The sequence below is a fragment of the Ovis aries genome, chromosome 17 (assembly GCF_016772045.2).
Source record: "Ovis aries strain OAR_USU_Benz2616 breed Rambouillet chromosome 17, ARS-UI_Ramb_v3.0, whole genome shotgun sequence".
Classification (NCBI taxonomy): Eukaryota; Metazoa; Chordata; class Mammalia; order Artiodactyla; family Bovidae; genus Ovis; species Ovis aries.
This window is the reverse complement of record NC_056070.1, coordinates 7,725,478-7,749,349: the sequence shown is the minus strand read 5'-3', so window position 1 is coordinate 7,749,349 and position 23,872 is coordinate 7,725,478. Positions and strand designations below refer to the sequence as shown.

General features: G+C 51.2%; 1 protein-coding gene across 9 annotated transcripts in view; it reads left to right on the top strand.

The window, feature by feature from the left end:
• Positions 1 to 23,559, top strand: part of DCLK2 (doublecortin like kinase 2) — a 189,363-nt gene extending 165,804 nt beyond the window's left edge. For 4 of the 9 annotated variants that reach the window (XM_042234947.2, XM_042234946.2, XM_042234945.2 and 1 more), the window contains 7 exons: positions 330 to 476; positions 8,711 to 8,844; positions 9,246 to 9,323; positions 15,400 to 15,496; positions 16,257 to 16,337; positions 17,484 to 17,600; positions 22,428 to 23,559. In XM_042234947.2, the coding sequence (XP_042090881.1) occupies positions 330 to 476; positions 8,711 to 8,844; positions 9,246 to 9,323; positions 15,400 to 15,496; positions 16,257 to 16,337; positions 17,484 to 17,600; positions 22,428 to 22,613 (840 nt within the window). In that variant the 3' untranslated portion in view covers positions 22,614 to 23,559. The other 5 variants (XR_006056766.2, XR_006056765.2, XM_042234950.2 and 2 more) reach the window with 5 other exon arrangements.
• Positions 23,560 to 23,872: the final 313 nt, after the last annotated feature.

The following is a 23,872-nucleotide window of genomic DNA, read 5'->3' as shown; positions in this document are numbered from 1 at the left end:
TACTGGAGTATACCCGATTAACAACGTTGCGATAGTTCAGGTGGACGGCAAAGGGACTCAGCCGTACGTATACCTGTATCCGTTCTCCTCCAGACCCCCGTCCCATCCAGGCTGCCGCATGGCATGGAGCAGAGTTCCCTGTGCTGGACAGTAGGTCCTTGTTGCTTCTGCAGTTTAAACATGGCAGTGTGTACATGTCCACCCCGAGCTCCCTAGGTATCCCTTCCTCCCACCCTTCCCACTTGGTGACCGTAAATTTGTGCTCTACGTCTGTGAGTCTTGTTTCTGCCACCGTCGATGTTTTGATGTGTTCTTACAATGTTCTCTAGGGTGGAGATCTTTTTGACGCAATTACCTCTTCAACCAAGTACACGGAGAGGGATGGGAGCGCCATGGTGTACAACCTGGCCAGCGCCCTCAGGTACCTCCACGCCCTCAGCATCGTGCACCGGGACATCAAGCCCGAGAACCTCTTGGTACGTGGTCCCTGCCTTTCTGTTCCAACTCTGGCCTCACCCCCTTTAAAGTGGCAGAAGTCACATGCAGACAGTCTTGTGCAGACTGTGACATTCTATACCAACCCTGCAGGTAAGGGGCCAAGAGAATTTAAATCTAGAAAATCAAGTCAGTGACCATAAAGTCTTGATGGATTTCTTGAACTGATCTGCGCTTCCGCATTTACTGTTTACCAGACATCAGAAAGCATATTTTCTTTCCTCTTTTTTGGAAAGTTCTTTGTGGCTGTGCTGGGTCTTTGCTGCTGTGCGGGCTTTGCTCTAGTTGCAGTGCGGGGGCTTCTCACCGCACTGGCTTGTCTGGCTGCGGAGCATGGCCTCGAGGCCAGGCAGCCTCAGTAGGTGCAGAACATGGGCTCAGGAGGAGCACAGCTTCAGTAGTGGTGGCACAGCGGCTTAGCTGCTCCGCGGCACGTGGGCTCTTCCGAGACCAGGGATCGAACCTGTGTCTCCTGCATTGGCAGGCAGAGTCTTCACCTGTGAGCCACAAGGGAAGCCCAGAAAACCCATTTTCATTTATGTTTTAATGGATGGTACTAACTGGAGAAAGACAAACAGGAAATTACTTTATGAGGCAAAAAATTCTGCTGGATAAATTGGTGATAGAATTAGAGGATCAGAGACAGAAGTGGAAGGGTTCGCTCGTGTGCAGGGCAGAACTTTGGAAACCTAACATAGTCTGTTCGGCTCAGCTTTGCGGGTATGGAAATTGAGCCCCAGGGATGCTGACTCTTCTTGTTGGGAAGTCTGCTTTGTCCTGCTGCTCTGCAGAGGAGCGGTTACTCTGTTACGGTGCTCGGCGTCGCAGTCTGGTACAGTCCACCCTTCCAGCCTCTTGTCCTGGTCCTCCCTTCCCTACCCATCTGGCCAGCCCGACACTCACCTTAAACCCGATGTCACTCACTGCGTGGTGGCCTTAATCACTAAATGTAGCCTGCTGACTGGGGACAGTGCTTATGTCTACGCTGTAGAGAAATTTAAGAGAAGGCAATTTGGGAGTTCTCCCTACACTGATCCACCAGTACACACAAGATACGAGGCTTCTCTGTTTTCACCTTTCAGGGATGAGCATCACCGTCATCATCCTTACTTTTTGGCAGGCGAGGTTATCTGCGTCTCCTGTATCACGTTCATCCAAACACAGGTTTCCCCAGGCCCCAGCGTTGGTGAAGACGAGCCTTTTATCAGCAGTGTTAAACCTCATTGCTGGTGTCCACACTGGTCCTCATAAAGTGATACAGTGTGCTCAGTTCGTAAAGAATCCACCTGCCAGTGCAGGAGACCTGGGCTCGATCCCTGGATCGAGAAGATCCCTGGAGAAGGAAACGGCCACCCACTCCAGTATTCTTGCCTGGAACCTTCCATGGACAGAAGAGTCTGGTGGCTACATTCCTTGGAGTGGCCAGAGTTGGACACAACTTGGCAACTAAAATGCCACCATACTGGTCTTGTTTGCAGCATCCTGTCCCCCAGCAGACAGGTCCATCTCAGAAGATACTGAACAAGGCATGTCTTCTTGACATCACGCCAGCCTCCTTGAGCAGAGGCAGTCAGTCCTGGCCCCCTCTGGTTTTTGCTGCACTACCACGGTTCTGTGATTTCATCATTTATTTATCTGTCATTTTCTCTAGGTCAGCTCAGTTCAGTTGCTCGGTTGTGTCCAGTTCTTTGCGACCCCATGGACTGTAGCACACCAGGCTTCCTTGTCCATCGCCAACTCCCGGATTTCACTCAAACTCATGTCCATTGAGTTGGTGATACCATCCAGCCCTCTCATCCTCTGTCGTCCCCTTCTCCTCCTGCCTTCAATCTTTCCCAGCATCAGGGTCTTTTGCAATGAGTCAGTCCTTTGCATCAGGTGGCCAAAGTATTGGCGTTTCAGTTTCAGCATCAGTCCTTTCAGTGAATATTCAGGATTGATTTCCTTTAGGATGGACTGGTTGGATCTCCTTGCAGTCCAAGGAATTCTCAAGAGTCTTCTCCAACACCACAATTCAAAAGCATCAATTCTTTGGCATTCAGCTTCCTTTATAGGCCAACTCTCACATCCGTACATGACCACTGGAAAAACCATAGCTTCGACTAGATGGACCTTTGTTGGCAAAGTAATGTCTCTGCTTTTAATATGCAGAGAGTCTAGGTTGGTCATAACGTTCCTTCCAAGGAATAAGCGTCTTTTAATTTCATGGCTGCAGTCACCATCTGCAGTGATTTGGGAGCCCCCCCAAATAAAGTCTGTCATTGTTTCCACTGTTTCCCCATCTGTTTGCCATGAAGTGATGGCACCAGATGCCATGATCTTAGTTTTCTGAATGTTGAGTTTTAAGCCAACTTTTTCACTCTCCTCTTTCACTTTCATCAAGAAGCTCTTTAGTTCTTCTTTGCTTTCTGCCATAAGGATGGTGTCATCTGCATATATGCAATCTTGATTCCAGCTTGTGTTTCATCCAGCCAAGCATTTCTCATGATGTACTCTGTATATAAGTTAAATAAGCAAGGTGACAATATACAACCTTAACATACTCCTTTCCCGATTTGGAACCAGTCTATTGTTCCATGTCCAGTTCTAACTGTTGCTTCCTGACCTGCATACAGATTGCTCAAGAGGCAGATCAGGTGGTTTGGTATTCCTGTCTCTTTAAGAATTTTCCACGGTTTGTTGTGATCCACACAGTCAAAGGCTTTGGTGTAGTCAATAAAGCAGAAGTAGATGTTTTTCTGAAACTCTCTTGCTTTGTCAGCAATCCAGAGGATGTTGGCAATTTGATCTCTGGTTCCTCTGCCTTTTCTAAAACCAGCTTGAACATCTGGAAGTTCACCATTCATATAAAGTTGAAGCCTGGCTTGGAGAATTTTGAGCATTACTTTGCTAGTGTGTGAGATGAATGCAATTGTGTGGTAGTTTGAGCATTCTTTGGCATTGCCTTTCTTTGGGATTGGAATGAAACTGACCTTTTCAAACAGTCCTGTGGCTACTGCTGAGTTTTCCGAATTTGCTGACATAATGAGTGCAGCACTTTCACAGCATCATCTTTTAGAATTTGAAATAGCTCACCTGGACTTCCATCACCTCCACTAGCTTTGTTCGTAGTGATGCTTCCTAAGGCCCACTTGACTTTACATTCCAGGATGTCTGGCTTTAGATGATTGATCACACCATCGTGATTATCTGGATCATGAAGATCTCTTTTGTACAGTTCTCCTGTGTATTCTTGCCACCTTTTCTTAATATCTTCTGCTTCTGTTAGGCCCATACCACTTCTGTCCTTTATCGAGCCCATCTTTGCATGAAATGTTCCCTTGGTGTCTCTAATATTCTTGAAGACATCTCTAGTCTCTCCCGTTCTCTAGGTAGTAGGCGCCCATAGAGCAGGTGTGTGTTCAGCCACCTTATCTCCTGGTGCTGAACGAGCGCACAGTGGGTGAGAAGTCCATGGCTGGTGACTGGCCATGATGATCACTCGGCTCACCTGAAGCGGACACTCACAGCCAGGTCTTACACCCTGCGTCCTGCGTGCGGCACACCAGTACTTACTGAGCAGAGTGTGCTTTGATGGGTGGGCTGTGGCGCCATTCTTGGGCCCTCCTGATCCACAGTTCTGTTCCCCTTTCGATAGTGCCATTTGATTATTGTTCAGCATCCACTTAAAAGCGTGTGACATTTGTTTTCTTACCGTCTTCTGCCTTGAGCGAATGTGTTTTCTTTCTGTTAGGAAAATAAATACCCCTGGTATGTAAAGCACGACGTGTCATGGGGCTTGGCGTTCCGACCTCTGAGGAGGAGTGGGGACAGTGGTGAAGCGGGCCTCGGGCACGTGAGGACCCGCTGTCCTGCTGCTGCACCGGAGGCTGTGGGGCGTGGCAGCGTCCCCCCAACCCCTCCACCGCCGGCCGAATTTGGCCGTGGGATTCCCTAGCAGAGGTGACAGGGCTCCCCGGTGTTCCTGAGGACACCCTGCCCTCCACGCCCTTCCGTAGACCCGAGGGTGTCCTGTCCTGCTCAGCGATCCCACCCCTCCCCACCAGCCCACGTCTCCCCCTCCGCACTCACACTTCCTTACTGTGTGCGGAGGCTCAGGCCCGCATCCCTCAGCCTTTGCTCTCGTTACCCGTCGGGGAAGAGACCGAGGCAGGGACTGACGGCTCCAGCCTGCCGTGTCTCGGATGGCGGCCGGGAGACCGGAGTCAGGGCCTCATCTGCCTCCCCTGCCCCGGCCGGGTGTTCCCCCCGCCCCAGCCCTGCTCTGCTGCCCAAAGGGGAGGAGGAGGAGGAGGATGGTGAACCTGGATGAGGCCTGCATGAGGCTCCCGTGTGACATGCGAGGCCCCTGGGGTCGCGCTGCAGACACTCTTCACCGCGTGTCTCAGTAAGATACGTGTCTGCCACTGCTGACCCAAGGGGACCCCCGGCAGACCTAGAGACAGTCGGCATGCTGGTGCCAGCCCGGGATGAGAGAGTGCCACCGCGATGCTAGAAGCCGGTCCACAGAGGGGCTGCCAGCCCCTCGCTGCTCCGAGAGAATCCTGTCTGTGAGCACCAGGGCATTCAGACGTCTCATTTGCATCCCCTCGTCTGGCAGCTGTGTCGTAATTTAAACCCTGCCAGCAGAGATGTATGGGTCCCCGTGTCAGGGAGCACAGGGGTGGCCGTTAATGCTGTGAGTTACAGCCGGTGGTGCCCGGTCAGAGTTAACTGTGAGAGACCAGTGATAAATTCTGCCTTTCCAGGGGTTCTGGGGACAGGGGAGAGGAGAGGGCTGGTTTCTCATATTTGAGGTCCTTCTAAATCACGATGCTGACATTCTATTTAGAGAACTTGCCGCATGCAGTTTGTATGTGGGATCAGTTTTGCATTCTGAGAGCAGCTTGCGACAGGGCCTCTCAGCTGGTGGCGGAGCATCTGCGCACAGCAGAGCCAGCGTTCCCACGGGGGTGCTGGGTTACGTCCCACCCGGAGTCTGTACACCCTGTAGCCTTTCAGACGCAGGGGAGTGCAGTGGATGGGAGTGGACTTGTTTGGAATCCCACTTGGCCACCCGCTCGAAACTTGATTTTGCTGGGCCTCGGTTTCCTCATCGATGAAGTGGAATAACAGCTCCCTTCCTAGTTGCCCAGCAGGGTGACTACAGAAGTGCGATGAGACGGTGTTTGGGAGACTGTGGGAATCTTCCAGGCCTGCGAGGATGGGCACTACTGAGGAGAACTGAACTCTGCCAGAATGAGGCCTTGGAGTCACCATGCGTTTATCACCTCTGCCTTAAAGATTGGTCTCCTAAAGCAAAGCCTGAGTGTGCCAGTGTTGGTCTCTTAGAGGAGTGTCATAAATGTGTGTGTGTGTGTGTACCTGCAGATTTATAGGTGTGTGTATATGTTTTTTCCTGCTTTAAAGACAGTCTCCAGCTAAGACTTGAAATTTGCTTACATTCTTTTTCACATGTTTGCCTCTGTGTCTAGCACTGCGGAGTGATGAGTCAGGTAAAATATTATCAGTTCAGGCTTGTCTGCCCTATTTGACACTACCCTTTTGATGTTTAGCCAGAGTACCCCTTGCTCAAACGTTATTCAGTGACTATAGACTCTTCATTCCCTTTCTGTTTATGCTCCTGCATCTGACTCTGAATTCCTTGTAGGGGACATGAAAAATGGGACTTCTGGGACCTCTGAGTATCCAACAACAGCTCTTAAATACCCTTAGGCATCCCTAAATTGAATGTCTAAAATAAACATGATTTTTTTTTTAATGTACCTAATGAGTATATTGTAAAGTTGTAAAAACAAAATGACATTAACAAAACTTTTTTTTACTCTCATGATACATTTAGAATTATAATGTTCTTATCACTGCAATTGCTTAGGGAATTTCTAAAGTCTGGGTTGCAATAAATGCATCATAAATTTTAACTATAATTCAGGGTGTTCTCGTTAATGTTTACATTAAACGTAATGGATGGAAAGTCGTCCTAAGACTATGCATGACTAAGAACCTGGTTTCTGCTGCTTTAGGCTGAATCCTTAGTAGCTTTGAATATGCTTCTGCTGAGCTGTGGGCTGACGCAAAGTGATAAATATCTGTGAGGGCCCCCAAATCCTCCATCAGTCCTGTGAAACTGGAAAGTCATAAAGATGCTTGCTGAGCGTGGTCTTTAGTACATCAGCATGGAAGCAGTTATTAAAATACTGAGGTGAAAACTATTCCTCTTTAACTGCCGAGAAGCATCACAAGCGAGAAGGGTATTTCAGTGTCCCCCTTAAAAAATCCCCATTAAGACTGGGGTCATTGGCATTAGGAAGGCCTGAGGTTTTTGATATATTTTTTTTTATTGAGGAGTTTATAAATCACTCCCCATCATTAAGTATCAGACTAATGGACGGTGTCGTTAATGTGCTTATCTTGAAAAAACATCATTTGCTAAATTTTTCTCTTCTTTTAGTAAGTAGTGACTTAGATGAAAATCTGGTTCAGTTCATAGTGGGATACAAGGAAACACAAACAAATATGTTTAAAATGTGAAAGTAGAGGAAAGATATGACAGAAGTTCCTGTTAGGTTTTTGCAGTTATTTCCACATTCAGTGTTTTCAGAATGGACGTCTACGAGGCAAATAGCTTATTAAAACGCTTACGGCCAGCTCTCAGATCATGTTCTCATATACACTTGTTTGCTTCGAAAACCATCCATTTAAAATAACTTCCAGACTTTTATCCCATAAGGAAAGTCTGCTTATATATAAAATTAATTTTTCTGAATTATGGAATGAGCATGTGTTCATTGTAAACATTCTGGAAACTTCTGAAAAGTATAAAGAAGAAAAGTACAGTGACCTGTAATGCTGCCACCTAGCGTAAACCTAACATTTTAGGGTATTACAGTATATATATATATTTTGAATATTCCTTTTTCTTTAATACACTGAACATTTCCCGTAAGATTAATATTTACTTGAGTTGTGCTTACTAGTGACTGTATAATATCACTGTTGGGATTTGCTGTGATTTATTAAGTCATTAACCTGTCGGCCGCTTATGTTGCTTCTAGCTTTTAAAAACCAGAAGGTGAATTCTGAGGTTGGCATTCTTGGATATAACCTTTGGATCCATCTCTGTTCCCTCACAGCAGGTTCTTAGAAGTAAATTTACAGATCACGGGTTATTAAGGATATTAGGAAATTTACATAGGACTGCCATACTTTCTAGAAAAGTTGCTTCGATGTCAGCAAACACATCACATCCTCACCAGCATTGTTAAACCTTTTCCAAGATGATGATCCACCTGATCTAATCAGCCATTCCTTCCAGGAAAGAAGGAACATTTACCCAGTCCTGATCTGACCTTCATCTCATTTCACCCTCTCACCAGCCCTGTGAGCCAGGGACCAGCTGTTATCCCATTTCACAGATGACGAAACATGCCCAGGGTGGGTGAGGGGCTTTCAGGGGTCAGGTCACCAGACAAATGGGTGGAGTGTTTCTTCCTGCAGGCTTGGGCTGTCTCATCCCAAAGGTCATTTTCTTTCTAGATTTCCAAAGTTCTCCCCTAGGTAGTATCACTGTTTATACTCATCATTGTCTAGAGAGCAAGTCCTAATTGTATCTTGTAAACTAAACATGTGAGTTGGAGAGCACCTAGTACTTTAGTGGACAACCTCTAATGAACACCATTTCTGAGGCTCTCAAGTGCCAACCCCACCCCCACCACGCACACAGCAGAGGTCAGCGTCCTGCCTTGAGGCTCAGGGGCCTCTCAAGCGAACCGGGTAAGCCGCCCACCCCCCCTCAGCATGCACGAGTGTTCATTCTACTCCTAGGTACGGGACTTCTTGCAAATGTAGGAAATATTTTTTTCATATTTCACACAATCAAAAATCACACACAACATCTCTAGAAAGAAAAATCAGAGCTTTAAAAAGCAAGAGAGGGACTTCCCTGATGGTCCAGTGGTTGAGACTCTGGGCTTCTAATGCAGGTGCTTGCAGGTTCGGTCCCTGGTCAGGGAACTAAGATGCCACATGGCCAAAAAATCAAAACACAAAACTGAAAAGCAGCCGAGATAAACCATGGCCTTCATATCAGAAGGAGAGGTGTCTTACGATTTGTTGGTAAGTGTGTCTGTGTCATTCCTGCCCAATACCAAAGGCTCCCCCTCTTGCAATCACTGAGGGAAAAACACTTCTGAGCATTTGCTGGTTTCTGTTCCAGGTGTGCGAATATCCTGATGGGACCAAGTCTCTGAAACTGGGAGACTTCGGGCTGGCCACTGTGGTGGAAGGCCCGCTGTACACCGTCTGCGGCACCCCAACTTACGTGGCCCCCGAAATCATTGCTGAAACCGGGTATGCCTCCTGGGGGGTTGGATTAGTGCTTGAACTCTGGGAACAGGCATATATGCCACAACTGCTGCTGTGGATTTATGTGCCTCCCTAGAACACGGGGGGCGGGAGAGGCTGATCCCTGCACTGTGACTTTGATACCAGGAGCTCCAGCTTGTGCTTGTACTTTCAAGAGCCCTGGGCCTGGACCTCTGTCCCAAGGCCAGTCTTGGAATCCAGATAATGGCAACCTTGGGAGAAGAGCAGACACCTTGTCCAAAGGGTAGTTCATTCATCTGCATGAAACGAGGGGTCTGGTACTAAAAGGCCTTTTCCCCTAACAAACGAAGGCACGTGCCCCAGTCCTGTGGCGGGTTCGTGGGAGTAGCATCCTGTCTCTCCTCCCGCCCGCTCTGTTTCCCCAGCTATGGCCTGAAGGTGGACGTCTGGGCAGCTGGCGTGATCACGTACATACTGCTCTGTGGCTTCCCTCCCTTCCGAAGGTCAGTGGCTCTTCTAGTGACCATCTTTGAACTGTAAACTCTCTCCCTTTGATCAGGAAGCAGACATTCTACTCCTGGCAATCAGGACCGGAAACAGGTCAATAAAAATGTCGGTAAAAAAATTGTATAAACATACTGCTCACTTTTTAATCTTAATTTACAACCTATTAATGTACATTTCGCGTCCGCACTTTTGAGGCGGCCCAGCCCTCTGCTCTGTGCCTGGTCCCCTGGGTTTCCCACGGCCACTCCTCCGTAAATCTCACCCCGCAGTCCAGTGTCTGTGATTTCCATTCTGTCTTTTTCAAGAGGAGTGAGGTTTAAAGATGCTCGCCAAGCAGTCTGATCCTCCCAGGTAAGACTTTCTCTAGTTCTTAAGGGTTGTCTCTTCTACCTAATCTGACAGCTGTTTTTTAACAACTTACTTTGCAGAGCATTTGACCTGGTTCTTGTAGACTCAGGGAACTGGTTCTTTTTCAATTAATTTTGTCCATTTATATACTATTTGGTTAAGGAGCATTGCAAATACTTTTGGCATTAACAGGCCTGGGAAGGGCAGATTGACCCTTCATGACCATACACTCACCTGCTGGGAGGACAGATGGCCGCATACGGGGTCCGGGTGTGTGGTGGGGACCCCTCCAAGCAGTGTATGAACAGGGGCCATGTGGGGCTTCACCGTAGTGTCTCTCTTAACCAGTGCCGTCTCCCTCCGAAGCACACGAACACTTTGAAGCAGATGTTAATCTGATGATGCACGTCTGATGATTTTCCTCTGACTTTTCTTGAATGCTGTTTTCCTTTTGATCTTCTCTTATGGTCATTTTACAACTGTTTGTAGAGTAGCTATACGGTGGGCCAGGCATCGATCTAAGTTCTGGGAATTGAGTGGGAAACAAAACTTATTCTGTAAGGCCATAGTGTTTATAGAGTGTAGTCAGTCAGTAAGTGAAAAAATAAATCTATTTCTTCCCTCTCTCCTCCCACATTTTATTATAAAACTTTTTATTATAGAAGCTTTATTATAAAAGCTTTTTATTATAGAAGCTTTATTATAAAAGCTTTTATTAAAGCTTTTTATTATAAAAGCTTTCCAACATACAGAAAAGTACAAAGATACGACATTTATCTTTTTAAAAAATAATCTATTTTTAGAATATATCGTTTAACACTGGGTCTTGGTTGTGGCATGTGGGGTCTAGTTCCCTGACCAGAGGTTAAACCTGGGCCCCCAGTATGAGGGGCGTGGAGTCTTGGCCACTGGACTACCAGGGAAGCCCCTAATGATCAGTTTTTAGTTGAGATGAATAGTTGGTTTTGGTTTTGGTTTTGTTTTGCTTACATTAAATACATGAGTAACACAGATGTCAGTCTCTACTTTTGAAAGGCTTATTGGTTTGAAAACACAGCATGAGAATATTGATCAAGCAGAATAACTGAGCATGAGGTCATGCCAAGTTGAGGGCAGGCTCAGCTGAGCACTGGACGTCACAAAAGGTTTAATGAGATACGACATTGGAGTGGGACCTCATCCTCGTGGCGTGGCTTGGGTTTCTTTCGGTGGAAGGCTCTTTCTGTCTGGCCATCCATCAACGTCTTGGTTTCCCACTGAGGTCATTGCCAAGGTGGGTTATTCAGACTGTAGGATATGACATCTGTTAGTTTTTACTGAAGGATAGATTTGTTCTAAAAGTAGGGGTATGAATCATTCTGGGGATCGACTGAGCCATTCATTCTCTTGCCCTAGGCTGGCTTAGCGGGAGCCTGAGGTCAGTGTGGCTCACTCACATGCCTGGTAGCGGCTCGGTGTCAGCTGGGACCGCAGGTCTGACTTAGCCACGTGCCCGCCAGCATCAGAGAGCTAGCGTGGGCTTCACATGGTGGTGGTGCCAGCTTCCTCAAAGCAGCAAGAGGGAGCAAGTTCCCTGCCCGAGTACTGTCCAGATCTCTGCTTGCGTCACATTTCTTGATTAATGTCCCATTGATCAAATGAAATCAAATAGCTAAGCCTGGGGTAAATGTAGGAGAAGTTTGTGTTCATAGGAGGAGGGAAGTAATTTGGGGCTATTTTTACAGTCACATGGTGCCCTGTGGTTTCAACTGGTTTCAGTGACGACTTGCTTTGGGAACCAGTCAAGTGCAGAGGATAGTGCGGTTTGATAGCAGGTGACCCAAGGGCCCGGGGCTTCCCTGGTGACTCTGTAAAGAACTTGCCTGCCAATGCAGGAGATGCAGGTTCTATCCCTGGGTCAGGATTAGCCACTGGGGAAGGAAATGGCAACCCACTCCAGTATTCTTGCCTGGAGAATCCCATGGACAGGAGCCTGCCGGGCTGCAGTCCATAGCATCGCAGAGTCAGACACACCTGAGCGACCAACCACCACCGACAAATCCAAGGGCCGTTTACAGCAATTTCCCTCCTTGGTTAACCCAAGCTGAGAGCAGTTGGAAAAAGGCATGGAGGAGCGGTTGTGGAGGACTGTGTGCTCACAACTCCCTCTAGTGTTTCCACTCGCCAGTGCAGCCTAGAAGGTTTTTTCTTTGACTTCCTTCTTACTGTTTAACAAAAGAGAGACTGGAATTAACAATGCGTATCTATTGTTACTTGTTACCTTGGTCTCTCTGTGGAATCTTCAGATCAGTCTGGCTAATCAGAAGCAGTAGAAGTACATTCTGAAAGCTGCTGCCTTAGAGGTTATATTCAGAAGCTGGTCCTGTAACTCTAGATAGCTTACCTTTGAAAACGTTTTCCTCTCTCATATCATTTTGTGATGAAAGAGAATTTATTATGTTACATGGTATTTGTGGACGCATCTTCACAGCATAGAGAGACATTCTGGATAGATTTTATAACCTATAATATAAAATATTTACATATGTTATATATCATATATATATCAAACTATGGAAATGGTCCTTTAAATAATGATAAATGACTATGGTTTAAGATAAAGCAAATCTGCATAAATCTGCTTCTAAAATAAAAGTCTTTCCACAGACATCTCGAAATATTTTCATTGTTTTCTAAAAAAGATTAATTGAACCCAAAGCTTTTTAATTAAAATTGTTCCTTGGAATTGACAGTTTGAGCTTCTTTACCTCTAGCATTTCCCATTCTTTTTTCAGGATTTTCAGGCATTAGTCCTAGGCTGACATGTAACATTTCATTGTTACTGAGAAGAATGTTGCTTTTCCAGGGTTTAGGTATTGCCTAAGGAAGTCTGTTCTTAGGGCCACTGATAACAAATAATACTTGCCTGACGATCCTGAGATATTTGATGTTACCCTTAAACACATACCCCTACCCCCTTTAAGTGAAATGTTTTGCACATCATTTGTGAAATAGCTTACAACATTTTTCACCTTTAACACCTCTGCACTGGAGAGAGTGTGTACACAGAGTCTTTTGCTGTTTTCAGAGTTTTTCTTACTGGCACTTCAGACTTACAGCACTATACTGTTTGAGAATTAAAAAGTGGCTCAGATGGTAAAGCTTCTGCCTGCAATGCAGGAGACTGGGTTCAATCTCTGGGTCGGGAAGATCCCCTGGAGAAGGAAATGGCAACCGACTCCAGTACTCTTGCCTGGAAAATCCCATGGATGGAGGAACCTGGTAGGCTACAGTCCATGGGGTCACAAAGAGTCGGACACGACTGAGTGACTTCACTCACTGAAGCATCTCAGCCAGACTAGTGTATACATGTGTTAACCCACCCAGGGGAGGTTTAATCAGAGGGACTTTTATTCTGTGATGACTGAGAAGGGTGCCTTCTCCACAGGTCTGCTCTCGTGAGGACCGCCGGAACACCAGGGCTTTCGCAGTTCACAGCACGGGTCCTCAGGGTGCCCCTCTAATTGCCCAAATCCTGGGGTTGTGCTGTTGACTCAGGCTATTTTGCCAAGAACCTAAATGCTGCAGACACACACCCAATGTTTTAGCTGTTTGTTAACAAAATAAAGACCGTGTGTATCAACAGAAGCTATTTGAGATTCCAGAAGAAGACCACGAGGGAAATGCATGCCACCATAGAGAGGAATGGCTAAAAAGAACGGTTCTGGAAATGGGTGACTTGATATATCTTCTTCTAACATTGTCTCCTGGGATCCTCTGGTTTTCTGAAAGTTTCTATAAAATCCCATTGTGTTTTCAGGCACATTCTTTATTCATTTTTAAGGAGAGATGAGCTGAATTAAGTCAGTAGAGAGGTAACAGTGAAAAGGAAGGAACATCAAACACCTGGAAAAGAACAGCCTGTGCTCACTCAAAGAGCATCAGTTTCTCGGGGAGCAGGGCTTGCAGCCACCACTCTGAGTGCTGCCTGACGTCATGAAGCACAAGTGTCGATTCCGCTCAGCTTGGTTTGATGTGATGAACGTTCACAGAGCTCACAGACTCTGCCCTTCTTCCTAGAACAGGAGTGAGGCAGCCACCTCGTCACACAGCCCCAGAGGCTGTCTCTGGACACTGCCCTGAATCACCTGTTTCTGGGAATGCCACGCTCACCATTGCAGAGCCTGGAGGGCTGGTAGTGTGGCCAGGCTCCTGTGCAGGAGGCTGGGCAGGGTCCCACGTGAGCACCCTGAGCAGCGCTTGGGGCTGAAACGTTGCATCCTTGCCAAGTGATCAGGGCTTCCCTAGTAGCTCAGTTAGTATAGAACCGCCTGCAATGCAGGAGACCCCGGTTCAATTCCTGAGTCGGGAAGATCTGCTGGAGAAGGAAGAGGCCACCCACTCTAGTACTGGGCTTCCCTGGTAGCTCAGATGGTAAAGCGTCTTCCTGCAATGCTAGAGACCTGGATTCAGTCCCTGGGTCTGGAAGATCCGCTGGAGAAGGAACTAGCAACTCACTCCACTATTCTTGCCTGGAAAATCCCATGGATGGCGGAGCCTGGCAGGCTGCGGTCAATGGGGTCGTAAAGAGTCGGACACGACTAAGTGACTAACACTTACACTTACTTGCCGAGTGAGACTGAACTTCCGCTCCTGGATTTTGACCTTGACTCCAGCAACCCATCCTGAGTTTTCTTCTAGGCTTTGCAGTGGCCTAGAGAGCCAGTGACTTGCTTCCCACTCTGGCCATTGATGTGTCCACCAAGGGAAGGGGCCACGTGGCTGTGGAGATGCACTTTCTGGGAGGTAGGGGATGTCCAGTTTCCTGAACTTTTCCCAGCAGTATTTCCACATTTCCCTGGCACTGTCCATCAAAAATGAAGTCATCTTTTACTCTTTAGACACCTGTGCGCAGGTGTACCTCTGAGAGAGGCAGGCAGGTAGGGGTGCCCACCTAGGGGGCTGCACCCCTGCAGTTCTAGTGGGTATCCTCAGATGATGGGCTTTTTCTCTCAAACTGAGCCTCAGTGAAAGGTTTCAGAGGGGAGCGCGTTCCGCTGTGAATGTTTACCTAGACTCTGAACTCCTTATACCTGTCCCAGGTGCTGGCTGCTTCGCTGGTCTTTGGCTGTTTTGCTGAGAAAGTAGAAGGGGGAAGGACAAGGAGATCTGACTCGGGTTTCCCACTTCCCCCCCATGAAGGACTGAGGGCAGATGGCGAGCTTCTTTTTTTTTTTTGAAATGAGGACTTACATTTTTTGTGGATTCCATTTCTTCTTGAGTCTTTGTTTTTTGTGGAAAACTGCACGTGACGTAAAATCTATCCCTTGAACCATGTGTAAGTTTGCAGTTTCAAGCGTTAAGTGGTATTAAATACATTTAAACCGTTGGGTGAGTGTCACCACCAGCCTTCTCCAGAACATCTTTGTCTTCCCACGCTGAAACCTGGTGCCCACCGTACAGCGTTCTTGCATCTCTGCTCCTCCCTCTCTCTGCCCTGCTCCTCCTCTCTCCACCACCCACCCTCCTCCCCTTTCTCGCTGATTCCCAGGCCCCTGGAAATGTTCCTTGGTTCATCACCTAGAAGGCAGAGTGTGTCATCCCAAGTGCGGTTGAGATGCACAGCCAGGCTGTGAAATGCCCACGCCAGAGACACTGGACTCCCCTGTCCCCCGTCCCCATGAGCTTTTTATCACAAAGCCGAACGGTGACGCTGACCCTTCTGTTTCTCTGTCACTGACTCAGTGAGAACAACCTCCAGGAAGATCTCTTCGACCAGATCTTGGCCGGGAAGCTGGAGTTCCCAGCCCCCTACTGGGACAACATCACAGACTCGGCCAAGGTACCCATCCCGGCCTGGCTCTGGGGGGCGGCGGCGTGTCAAGGGGCCCCCGCCTGTTCCTGGGAGGCTGTCGTGTTGAGGGGCCCCCGCGTGTCCCGGGGGGGCTGTCGTCATGTCGAGGGGCTCTTGCCTGTCCCGGGGGGCTGTCGTGTTGAGGGGCCCCCGCCTGTCCTGGGGGGCAGCAGCTTATTAAGGGGCCCTCACCTGCCACGGGGGCCTGTCGCCGCTCTTGCTGAGCTCCGGGTCTGTCTGCACATGTGGCTCACCCTGCAGCGCGGTGCCTGAAATACTTCGGCGGATTCTGAAAGCTGGCCTGGCTGTCTTCCCAGTGTGCGGAGGCCTCCCCCTTAGGGCTTATAGACACTTCCCTAAGGCCTCCCTGTGTGTCCCTTCATGTGTTCGAGAGCTGTGTCATAGCCCCCTCGGCCTGCAGGCGTGGCCCCGTGCGGCCGGTGGCATTGCCAGCAGGGGCAGCTCCGCAGCACTGGGCTGTGGATGACGCCGGTGCCCAGAGCCCATAGGAGGGGACGCCATGGTTTGTGTGGACTCGGGTGAGACCTCTTGCCTCGGTGCTGCTGACGCGGCGGCCGTGCCTGCCTCGGAGGCCTGGGGAGGTGGCCGTGTGATCGCTTCTGTGTCCAAATACCAAGCAGCAGTGCTGGCTATCCCCTGAGGTACTCAGTGCAAACTCACGGTTCCTGTGTCTGTTGTTAGTCACCCCACTTTTGTCCCCTCTGTCCTCTCCTCTCTTTCTTCCCAGGAGTTAATCAGTCAGATGCTTCAGGTCAATGTTGAAGCGAGGTGCACAGCAGGACAGATCCTGAGTCACCCCTGGGTGTCCGTAAGTACCCAAGTCCGCAGAGAACCGACATCTCTGTGTCCCGTGGGCCACAGCGGGCCTCCTCGCCTGGGCTGTGGCGCAGACCGAGTTCTGGGTCCACATCCTGTGGCGGATCGAGCGTCCTTTTCCGTAATGAGCAAGCGGCATGCAGTCTGCTCTCTGGCAGGACACAGCTGGCGCCAGGCTCCCTCTGTGAGCGGCCGGGCTCATCACGGTCTCTGCAGGCCGCGGCGTCCTCACCTGTGAGGTGCAGGGATTGGCCAGGATGCTCTCTGAGGACCTCTTTCTGTCATCCTGGGGTTTGAGAGTCTTCAGAGCTTGCCCATAGAGGAGCCTGTGTCAGAGCCTGATCTCTGCCTTCCTGGCACGTGGTCACGGGAGCGTTCCTGCTCCCGGGGGGCAGGCAGGAGCTGGGCGGAGGATGTGTGGGGTTTGGGGAGTCCTCTGAGTGTGGGCAGTGCCTCAGGCCCGGGTGAAACAGTCCACACCAGGGGAGTCTGGGTCCCCCTCCGTCCTGGGAGCCTGGGTGCAGTGGCATTAACGCAGGGGCTCTTGCTGACTTCGGGGATGCCCTGTGCACCTCGGCCACCCAGACTCTGTCCCCCACATTCTGATAACTCCATTCAGACTCTCTGGGTCCTGTTATGTGATTTGGTTCTTGGACCAAGTAGCTGAGATGCCACCTTTTTTTATTGAGTGATAAAGACTAGACACTACCTACATTCTTGACTAAAATGATAATTTTGACATTTCCATGGGCAGGATCTGTACTAAATCGGGTGGCATTTGTGCTGCGGAGGACAGTCTCTGGGCCCTGCAGAAGGTCCTTCTGCCCTCTCCTCAGTGCACTCCACACCTCAGGAGGGAGGTGCATGGCGGGGGTCTTTGCAGGGGGTAGGGGACCACCCCATCCCACTCCAGACCTCAGGAGGGAGGTGCATGGCAGACAGTCCTTCCGGGGGGTAGGGGACCGCCCAATAGCAGTCGTTATTTTCAGTTACTTGACTTACATGATTCCCCTGATCTCACGGCTTAGACGGCCCATTAGGAGGAGACGGTGGGAGTGATGGATGGGTGTGTGACTGCTGAGGAAGAGACAGTGTGGACCCGAGACTCAAAATACGTGCCTTTGATTCTTTTCTGTAGGATGACGCCTCCCAGGAAAATAATATGCAAGCTGAAGTAACAGGTAAACTCAAACAGCACTTTAATAATGCGCTCCCCAAGCAGAACAGCACGACCACCGGGGTCTCCGTTATCATGGTAAGTGGAGCGTGTGGTCCGCCCTTGGGCGCTGCAGGTCCGGCCTGACTGCTCGGCTGACAGTGAACCTTGCCGGATCAGCGGCCCAGCGCACCCCTCGTGTGGCCCTGGTGCCTTCCGGGCTCCTCCCTCCATGGCAAGGATGGCCTGGCATGTGAAGGGCAGCGTGTGGCCAGCTCCCAGTCCGCGGGTCCTGGGATGAGAGGGTGTGTAGGTTCCAGCCAGGCCAGACTGCAGGGCCCTGGGCCCGGGTCCCCGCCTCTTTTCCTGGGCTCTGTGGACCCTGGCCTGTGGCGTCTGTCCCAGCTCTGCTTTCCCCCCTAGAGAGGGCTCCCCAGCCAGGCGGGACTTGCCGCCAAAGGCAACAACTCCCTGATTACTCAGGGCTTCACAAATAGATTATTTGAGCCGTGAATGATTCTTTGGGACTGGGGATAAGAAACAGCTAGAGTTAAGCAAATTCCACTTTTAAAAAATCAGTATTTTGTGATTTTTAAAAGTTCAGAAGAATGAAAAAAAATTGGGTTTTTCAGGTTTGGTAAAATTTTATGAGAAGTTAGTAACACAGATCCCCATATTTGGTCAGATCTTCCCTCTAAAGTGTTTTTGAGGCAGCTTACCTAAATCCATAAACACAGCAAATGGAAAATGGCATTAAAGTACGTGAAGTAACATGAAAGTAGGTCAGGGAGCGGGAGAAGATGGCAGAAAAGATGAAAGGGAGTCAGCAGTGTGGCCAGCAGCCCTCCCACCAGCTGTCCAGACCCTGTCCTCGCTCCTGTGAGCCGTGAAGCTGGTCCCTGTGGGGCCTCCTGCTGCCCCCCCCCCCCACCCCTGCTCATAGGATCGGGAGCAGCAGGGGCTGCCTTCCCGGGGAGAGGCAGGCTTTCTCGAGGTAGGGACCCAGAGCCGGACAGCGGGTGACGGGCCATCCCCCTGCTCCATCACTCTGGCCTCAGGATGGACCCTCCCACTCTGGAAAGGCTGGTTTCCTCCCTGACTGGGAGGAAACAGTCACTTACTCTCGCAGCTCCGATCCTTCCCTTGGAGGCCTGGGTGCAGGTGGGAGCCGGGGGGAAGCCCGCTGCTCTGTCCCGGGATGGGGGGCCTGCTCTCCATCCTGGGGACCCCTTTCCTCCTCCCCTGCCAGGCTGCAGGCCCCCCAGCGGCTCTGGCCCAGACTAGAGGGAAGGCCTCTTGAGCTGTGGTTTTCTGGGATCTCAGTAGTGTCCTGCCAAAAGCCTGAGGCAGTCGGAGCTGTCACAGAGCGGCAGCTGAGACCCCGCGAGGAGAGCCGCCCTGCCTGAGCCGCGGCAGGAGAGCCTTCTCAGTGAGTCACCGCCGCCTGGGCTTGGGTCACAGCCCTGCCGCCAGCCATGCCGTTAGGCAGCTCCAGAGGAAATCTAGAAAAACCTGAAGCATCAAAAATTGCCACACTCACCATGTAATGAAAAACCTTGAGAGTTAGCACACTTTAATAACCACGTGAATTAAGCTTCCTAGTCTCCTCAAGGAAGAAGCTTTATAGGATTCGCCCAGAGCTCACGAGAGCTGCCCCCTCATCCCCTGGGTCACCTGTTGACTCATGGCCCAGACACGGGGCCTGAGGCCCACCAAGGTTCTGGAACGATCGGCCCTTTTGCCTTTCAGCCCTTTTGCCTTTCGGCCCAGTATAGGCTCTGTTCTGGATGAGGATAATCCAGGCCCTCTCAGAACCTACGTCTTGGGGTTTACAAGACGTTTATGGCTCTTTTCCATTTGCTGATGAAGTTCAAGCATTGTGTCAAACTCCTGACTTTTAACAGGATGTTTGCATGAATGAACACTGCTTTATTTTTTGTGAGTCTAGCAGTGATTGTGAGCATTGTGTGTTCACCTGTGTATTGTCTTGTTGGGCATGTTGGCAGGGCTCCATCTCACCCCCCGTTCCCCACCTAACTCTGCAGCTCCTTAGTTCTGGGGAGGTGCTGGCTGACCCATGGGGTCCAAAACCCATGGGGGAGCCAGGAACACTTGTGGAGGGACCATTTCTCCACGGCCTGAAAGCCAGCCTTGGAATCTGGCTTGTCCCACGCAGGCCTCCATGGGGAGGGCATCCATCCTCACCCGACAGGCCTGCCTGGGCGTGGTTGTGTCCAGGCAGCTTGCAAAGCTTCCGAGTCATCAGTCATCCCCCCCGCTGCCCCCGACCACCACTAGCTTCAGCATTACTGTGTGTGTCCTGCCCTTGGGGACAGTTTCAAATGTTTTCTTGAGACTCCTGATTCACACACAGCTCTTCCTGGTATGTACATGTTCTCCTGTCTGGGGCATGTAAGGCTCGGGCGGTTTCCTGCTGATACAAACAGCACTGGGGACAGTGTACCCGTGTTCTGAGGCAGGACCCTCTGGTTGGGTTTGGTTCCCTTAGAACCAGCAGAGTTGGAGCCTGGGGCTCCGGTGGGGAAATGGTAGGCTAGGAATGGTAGATAACGGCGAGCAAGTAAAGTTGATGCTGTTGCCTGCCTTTTGTTTGACAGTTTGACTTGACAGTTTGAGAGACACTTCAGAGTTTCACTGTGTACCCCGCTGAGACTCTGGGGACCCCGGAGCAGCGTTCTGGTATTCACGTGCTGTGCTTCCTCAGAGCGGCCTCTAATTCTCAGCCCCTCTTATCTGCATGCTTCTCTCAGACTTTGACAGCAGCGTCCAGCTCTCAGCTTCTCATGGGTGCAGGCTTCCTGTACCTACTGACACCCATTTTGGCCAAACATACCCGTGAAAACTTTACTTAGAATTCTTCAGCTTGCCACATCACCTTGCTTCCCAGACCAAAAGCTGGTGAGGGCATGGGAGGAGGACCCCAGTCATTCTCCTGCTAAAGGTTATCTTTCACTGAGGTGCAAACGTGTATCTTTTAGTGGATGACAGCGTTAAGATGGGAGCCTTTGTGAAGGCTTTGGTTCTTTCTGCAAGGACATTTGCAAGGAGGCACTGTCCTCAGTAAGACAGTGTGCAGGCTAGGCTTTGGGATGGGAGAGTGCAAGAGGATAGGGTTTTGGTTTAAGTTGGGCCTGTGCTTTCAGATTGTACTTGCAGTCACTCTGACTTGTCCTGAGAGGCTTAAGGAAAGGCCCTGCACCTGCAGAGCGGGCTCAGGGCCTCGCCCAGAAGAGGCCATCTCGTGGTGGAAAAGGGAATTAGTGATAAGAAACCCCTCGTGGCTGCATTTTGTAGCCTCATAGCTGACTCGAGAAAGGATGGATTCGAAAGGAGTGCCTCCTCACTTGGGGGACTGTGCTCCTTTCAGGGGGACGCTGGGAAGGATCGGGGCTTAATTTAAGTTAGACAAAACTGTTTCGACTGTGTTGCTTCTGTTGAAAGTAAGTCCAGTTTCTGTCCCCGCTTCTCTCCCCGCTCCTCGCGCCTCTCCCGCCGCCTGCATTGCTCCCTCTGGCTAGGCCCAAGGCGACGGTATGTACTAACTGCACCGCTCCGCTTCCTCCCGCTGCCACGCTCATGTTCTCGTCGGGAAGAGAAGAGGAGAAGTAACTGTGGGGATGTTGATGTCTTTGGCCCAGGGGAGGCTTTTGGGTGGAAAACAGCGGAAGAAGCCTCTCTGCACGTTCCGTGTTTTCCCTGAGGGGGTGGCCTGGCCTCTGCTCACACTCGGCGCTCCGAAGCTTGTTAAGGTGCAGGGCTGAGTTTCTGATTTGGCTTTTCCCCAGTAACCTCTTCTCCAGGAAGCGGAAAGTGCCCTTGGCAGTCACTGAGTGTTCAGGAAGGGCCTGTGGAGAACACCTGTCTTCCAGTCTGCCCCAAGGGCACTGCAGGCAGCCCCGATTGTTCATATTCTCTCCAGGCACTTTTTTCCCCTCCTGGAGTCCTGGAAGAATCGATGGTTCCTTTCCCCGTCAAGGTGGTTAGTTGACAAGAAAAGGACTTCTGGTCTACATGCCTTTCAGCTAAAGGTGCTGAGACCTGACAGAGCCCCTCGTTTGGAAAACCTGGCGCCTGGCCTGGCTTCCCTGGCCGAGCAGCAGCCCTCATACCAGTCAGAGGAGGAGGCAGGCAGGCCAGTTCCCAGCTCCAGGCTAGGGTCAGAGAGCAAGGGGACATCTGTGCACCCGGGGCAGGGGAAAGTCAGAGTGTTAGTCGCTCAGTCATTTCCTACTCTTCGTGATCCCATGGACTGTCGCCCACTAGGCTCCTCCGTCCATGGAATTCTCCAGGCAATAACACTGGAGTGGGTTGCAATGCCCTTCTCCTGGGGATCTTCCCTACCCAGGGATTGAACCCTGGTCTCCTGCATTAGAGGCAGATTTTTTTTTTTTTAACCATCTGAGCCACCAGGGGGAGCAGGTCACAACCCTTGGGGGTGTGAAGACACCCCACAGGAAGAGAAGGCCAGGGAGGAGATGCTGGAGGCTGGAAAGATGGGCAGTGTTTTTACACCCTGCATTCCCAGGCTTTCCATAGATTTCCGGCCGCCAGTGCGGCGGTGGCTTCGGGGCGGGATGAGGGTTAGGTATTATGGATGACATGACTTAAGCTTTCCAATCTCCCGATGAGGAACCTTCTTTAGAGAAGTTAGCAGTCAGGTGCCTTGCATTCCCATGCAGTTTGCTCTTGTCCAGGACGCCTCTGGGCTCAGATCCCAGAGGCTCCGGCCGAGCCGTAGGAGCAGAGGCCGCGGGGAGGGATGGCGGGACTGCTGGGCCGACGGGGGGCGCCGCGGGGCCGCGGGCGTTACTTCTCCTCTCCCGTCCCGCCCTGCATGCTCGGCGCGCCGCGTTGCCCGGCGCGGGCGGCGGGCTCACGTGTCTTCCTCTCCCGCTCTCTCCCCAGAACACGGCTCTAGATAAGGAGGGCCAGATCTTCGGCAGCAAGCTTGGCGCCGACGGCGGCCGGCCAGGCCTGGAGCCCGCCGCCCCCGCGCCCGCCGCGCCCCCGGAGCCGCCCCCGCGCCCCGGCCCTGCCGCCCCCGCCCCGGGCAGCGAGCGGGCGGGGACGTGGCGCCGCCACCGCGACTGACCCGCTGCCCCGCGCGGCTCCGCACGCTGCCCGGCCGGGCGCCTCCCGCCTGGAGGGGCCCCTAAGCGCCGGCTTCGGGGACGGTCCTCGGAGCGGCGGCTTTCAACGTTCCGCCTTTTCAGTTCAGTGGACGTTGGACGGCATCGCCAGGAGACTGCAACTTCGATCCGGCATCCAGCGCATTTTTATAGAAACGCTTCGGATGAACCAAGGTCTCTATTTAAGTAAACTCGGAGGGCTCCTTTTTTCCCTCTCTTTGAAACAGCTCAGAACTGGATCTGACCCTTCGTGGGCACCCTTCCTCTGCTGCCGGGGCTCGGGGGCCGTCTTCCAGCGGAAGTCCTGGGCCCCCGGTGGACCCCCTGGTCCCAGCGCTCAGCCCATTTCGGACTCTTGCAGGTGCGGGGCGGGGGGCTCACGTCAGAGGACCCCGGGTCTGGACTTGGGCATAGACCCCCAGAAAGGCCGCTGCTTCCTCCACGACGTGCGTTTCCTCAGCTCCTCCCACGTCTGTATCGGGAGATGCCCGGGACGTTGTCCTTGGGGATTTTCGAGGAGAGGCGGGTGCATGTGCGTCGCCGGCGGGGCTTCCTTCTCCAGGTCCGACTGCGGGCACAGCAGGACCGACATGAGCCCCTCGGAGCCCCCCAGTCTCCCTGCTCCATCCGCTTCTCATCCGCGGCGGGGACAATCCCAGGACGCGCGGGCACAGTCGGGACTGGGCAGGAAGGTGCCTGCAGACGCCCTCTGTTACTAACCTTCTGGAAGGCTGCTGGCAGTTTTTCCTTTTTTTCCACCACCCTGCTGTTTTTAATGATTGTACATAATCGGTGTATTTGTTTTCCCTGCTCATCTTCTAAAGGGGTGAGCCTGTAGTCCCTGCTCACTGTTAGACTTCTGCCCCTACAAGTGTATCCAATAAACTCTTCCTTCTTGAGAAGTCGTATTCAGGGTGGGCAGAGGTTCCTGTGTGGCTGTTTGCATTGCAGTGTGTGTGGTCAAAGCGACGCCTGCCAGGGCCAGGTTCTGGAAGGTACCGGTGTTTGCTTTTGTGCTGGGGACATGGCTGGGAGGAGAGGTGCTCGGGAAGAACACACGGAGGTGCACTGGATGCAGGTATATTTGATCACAGGTGCAAAAGCACGAAGCCAAGGCTCCAAAGCCGACTGGGATTATTGGTGTACAGCACAGGACTCTGATGGAACCCGGGATCCAAAGGTCAGGCTTTCCAGGAAATGGGGAGTCGGGCCGCCATTCTT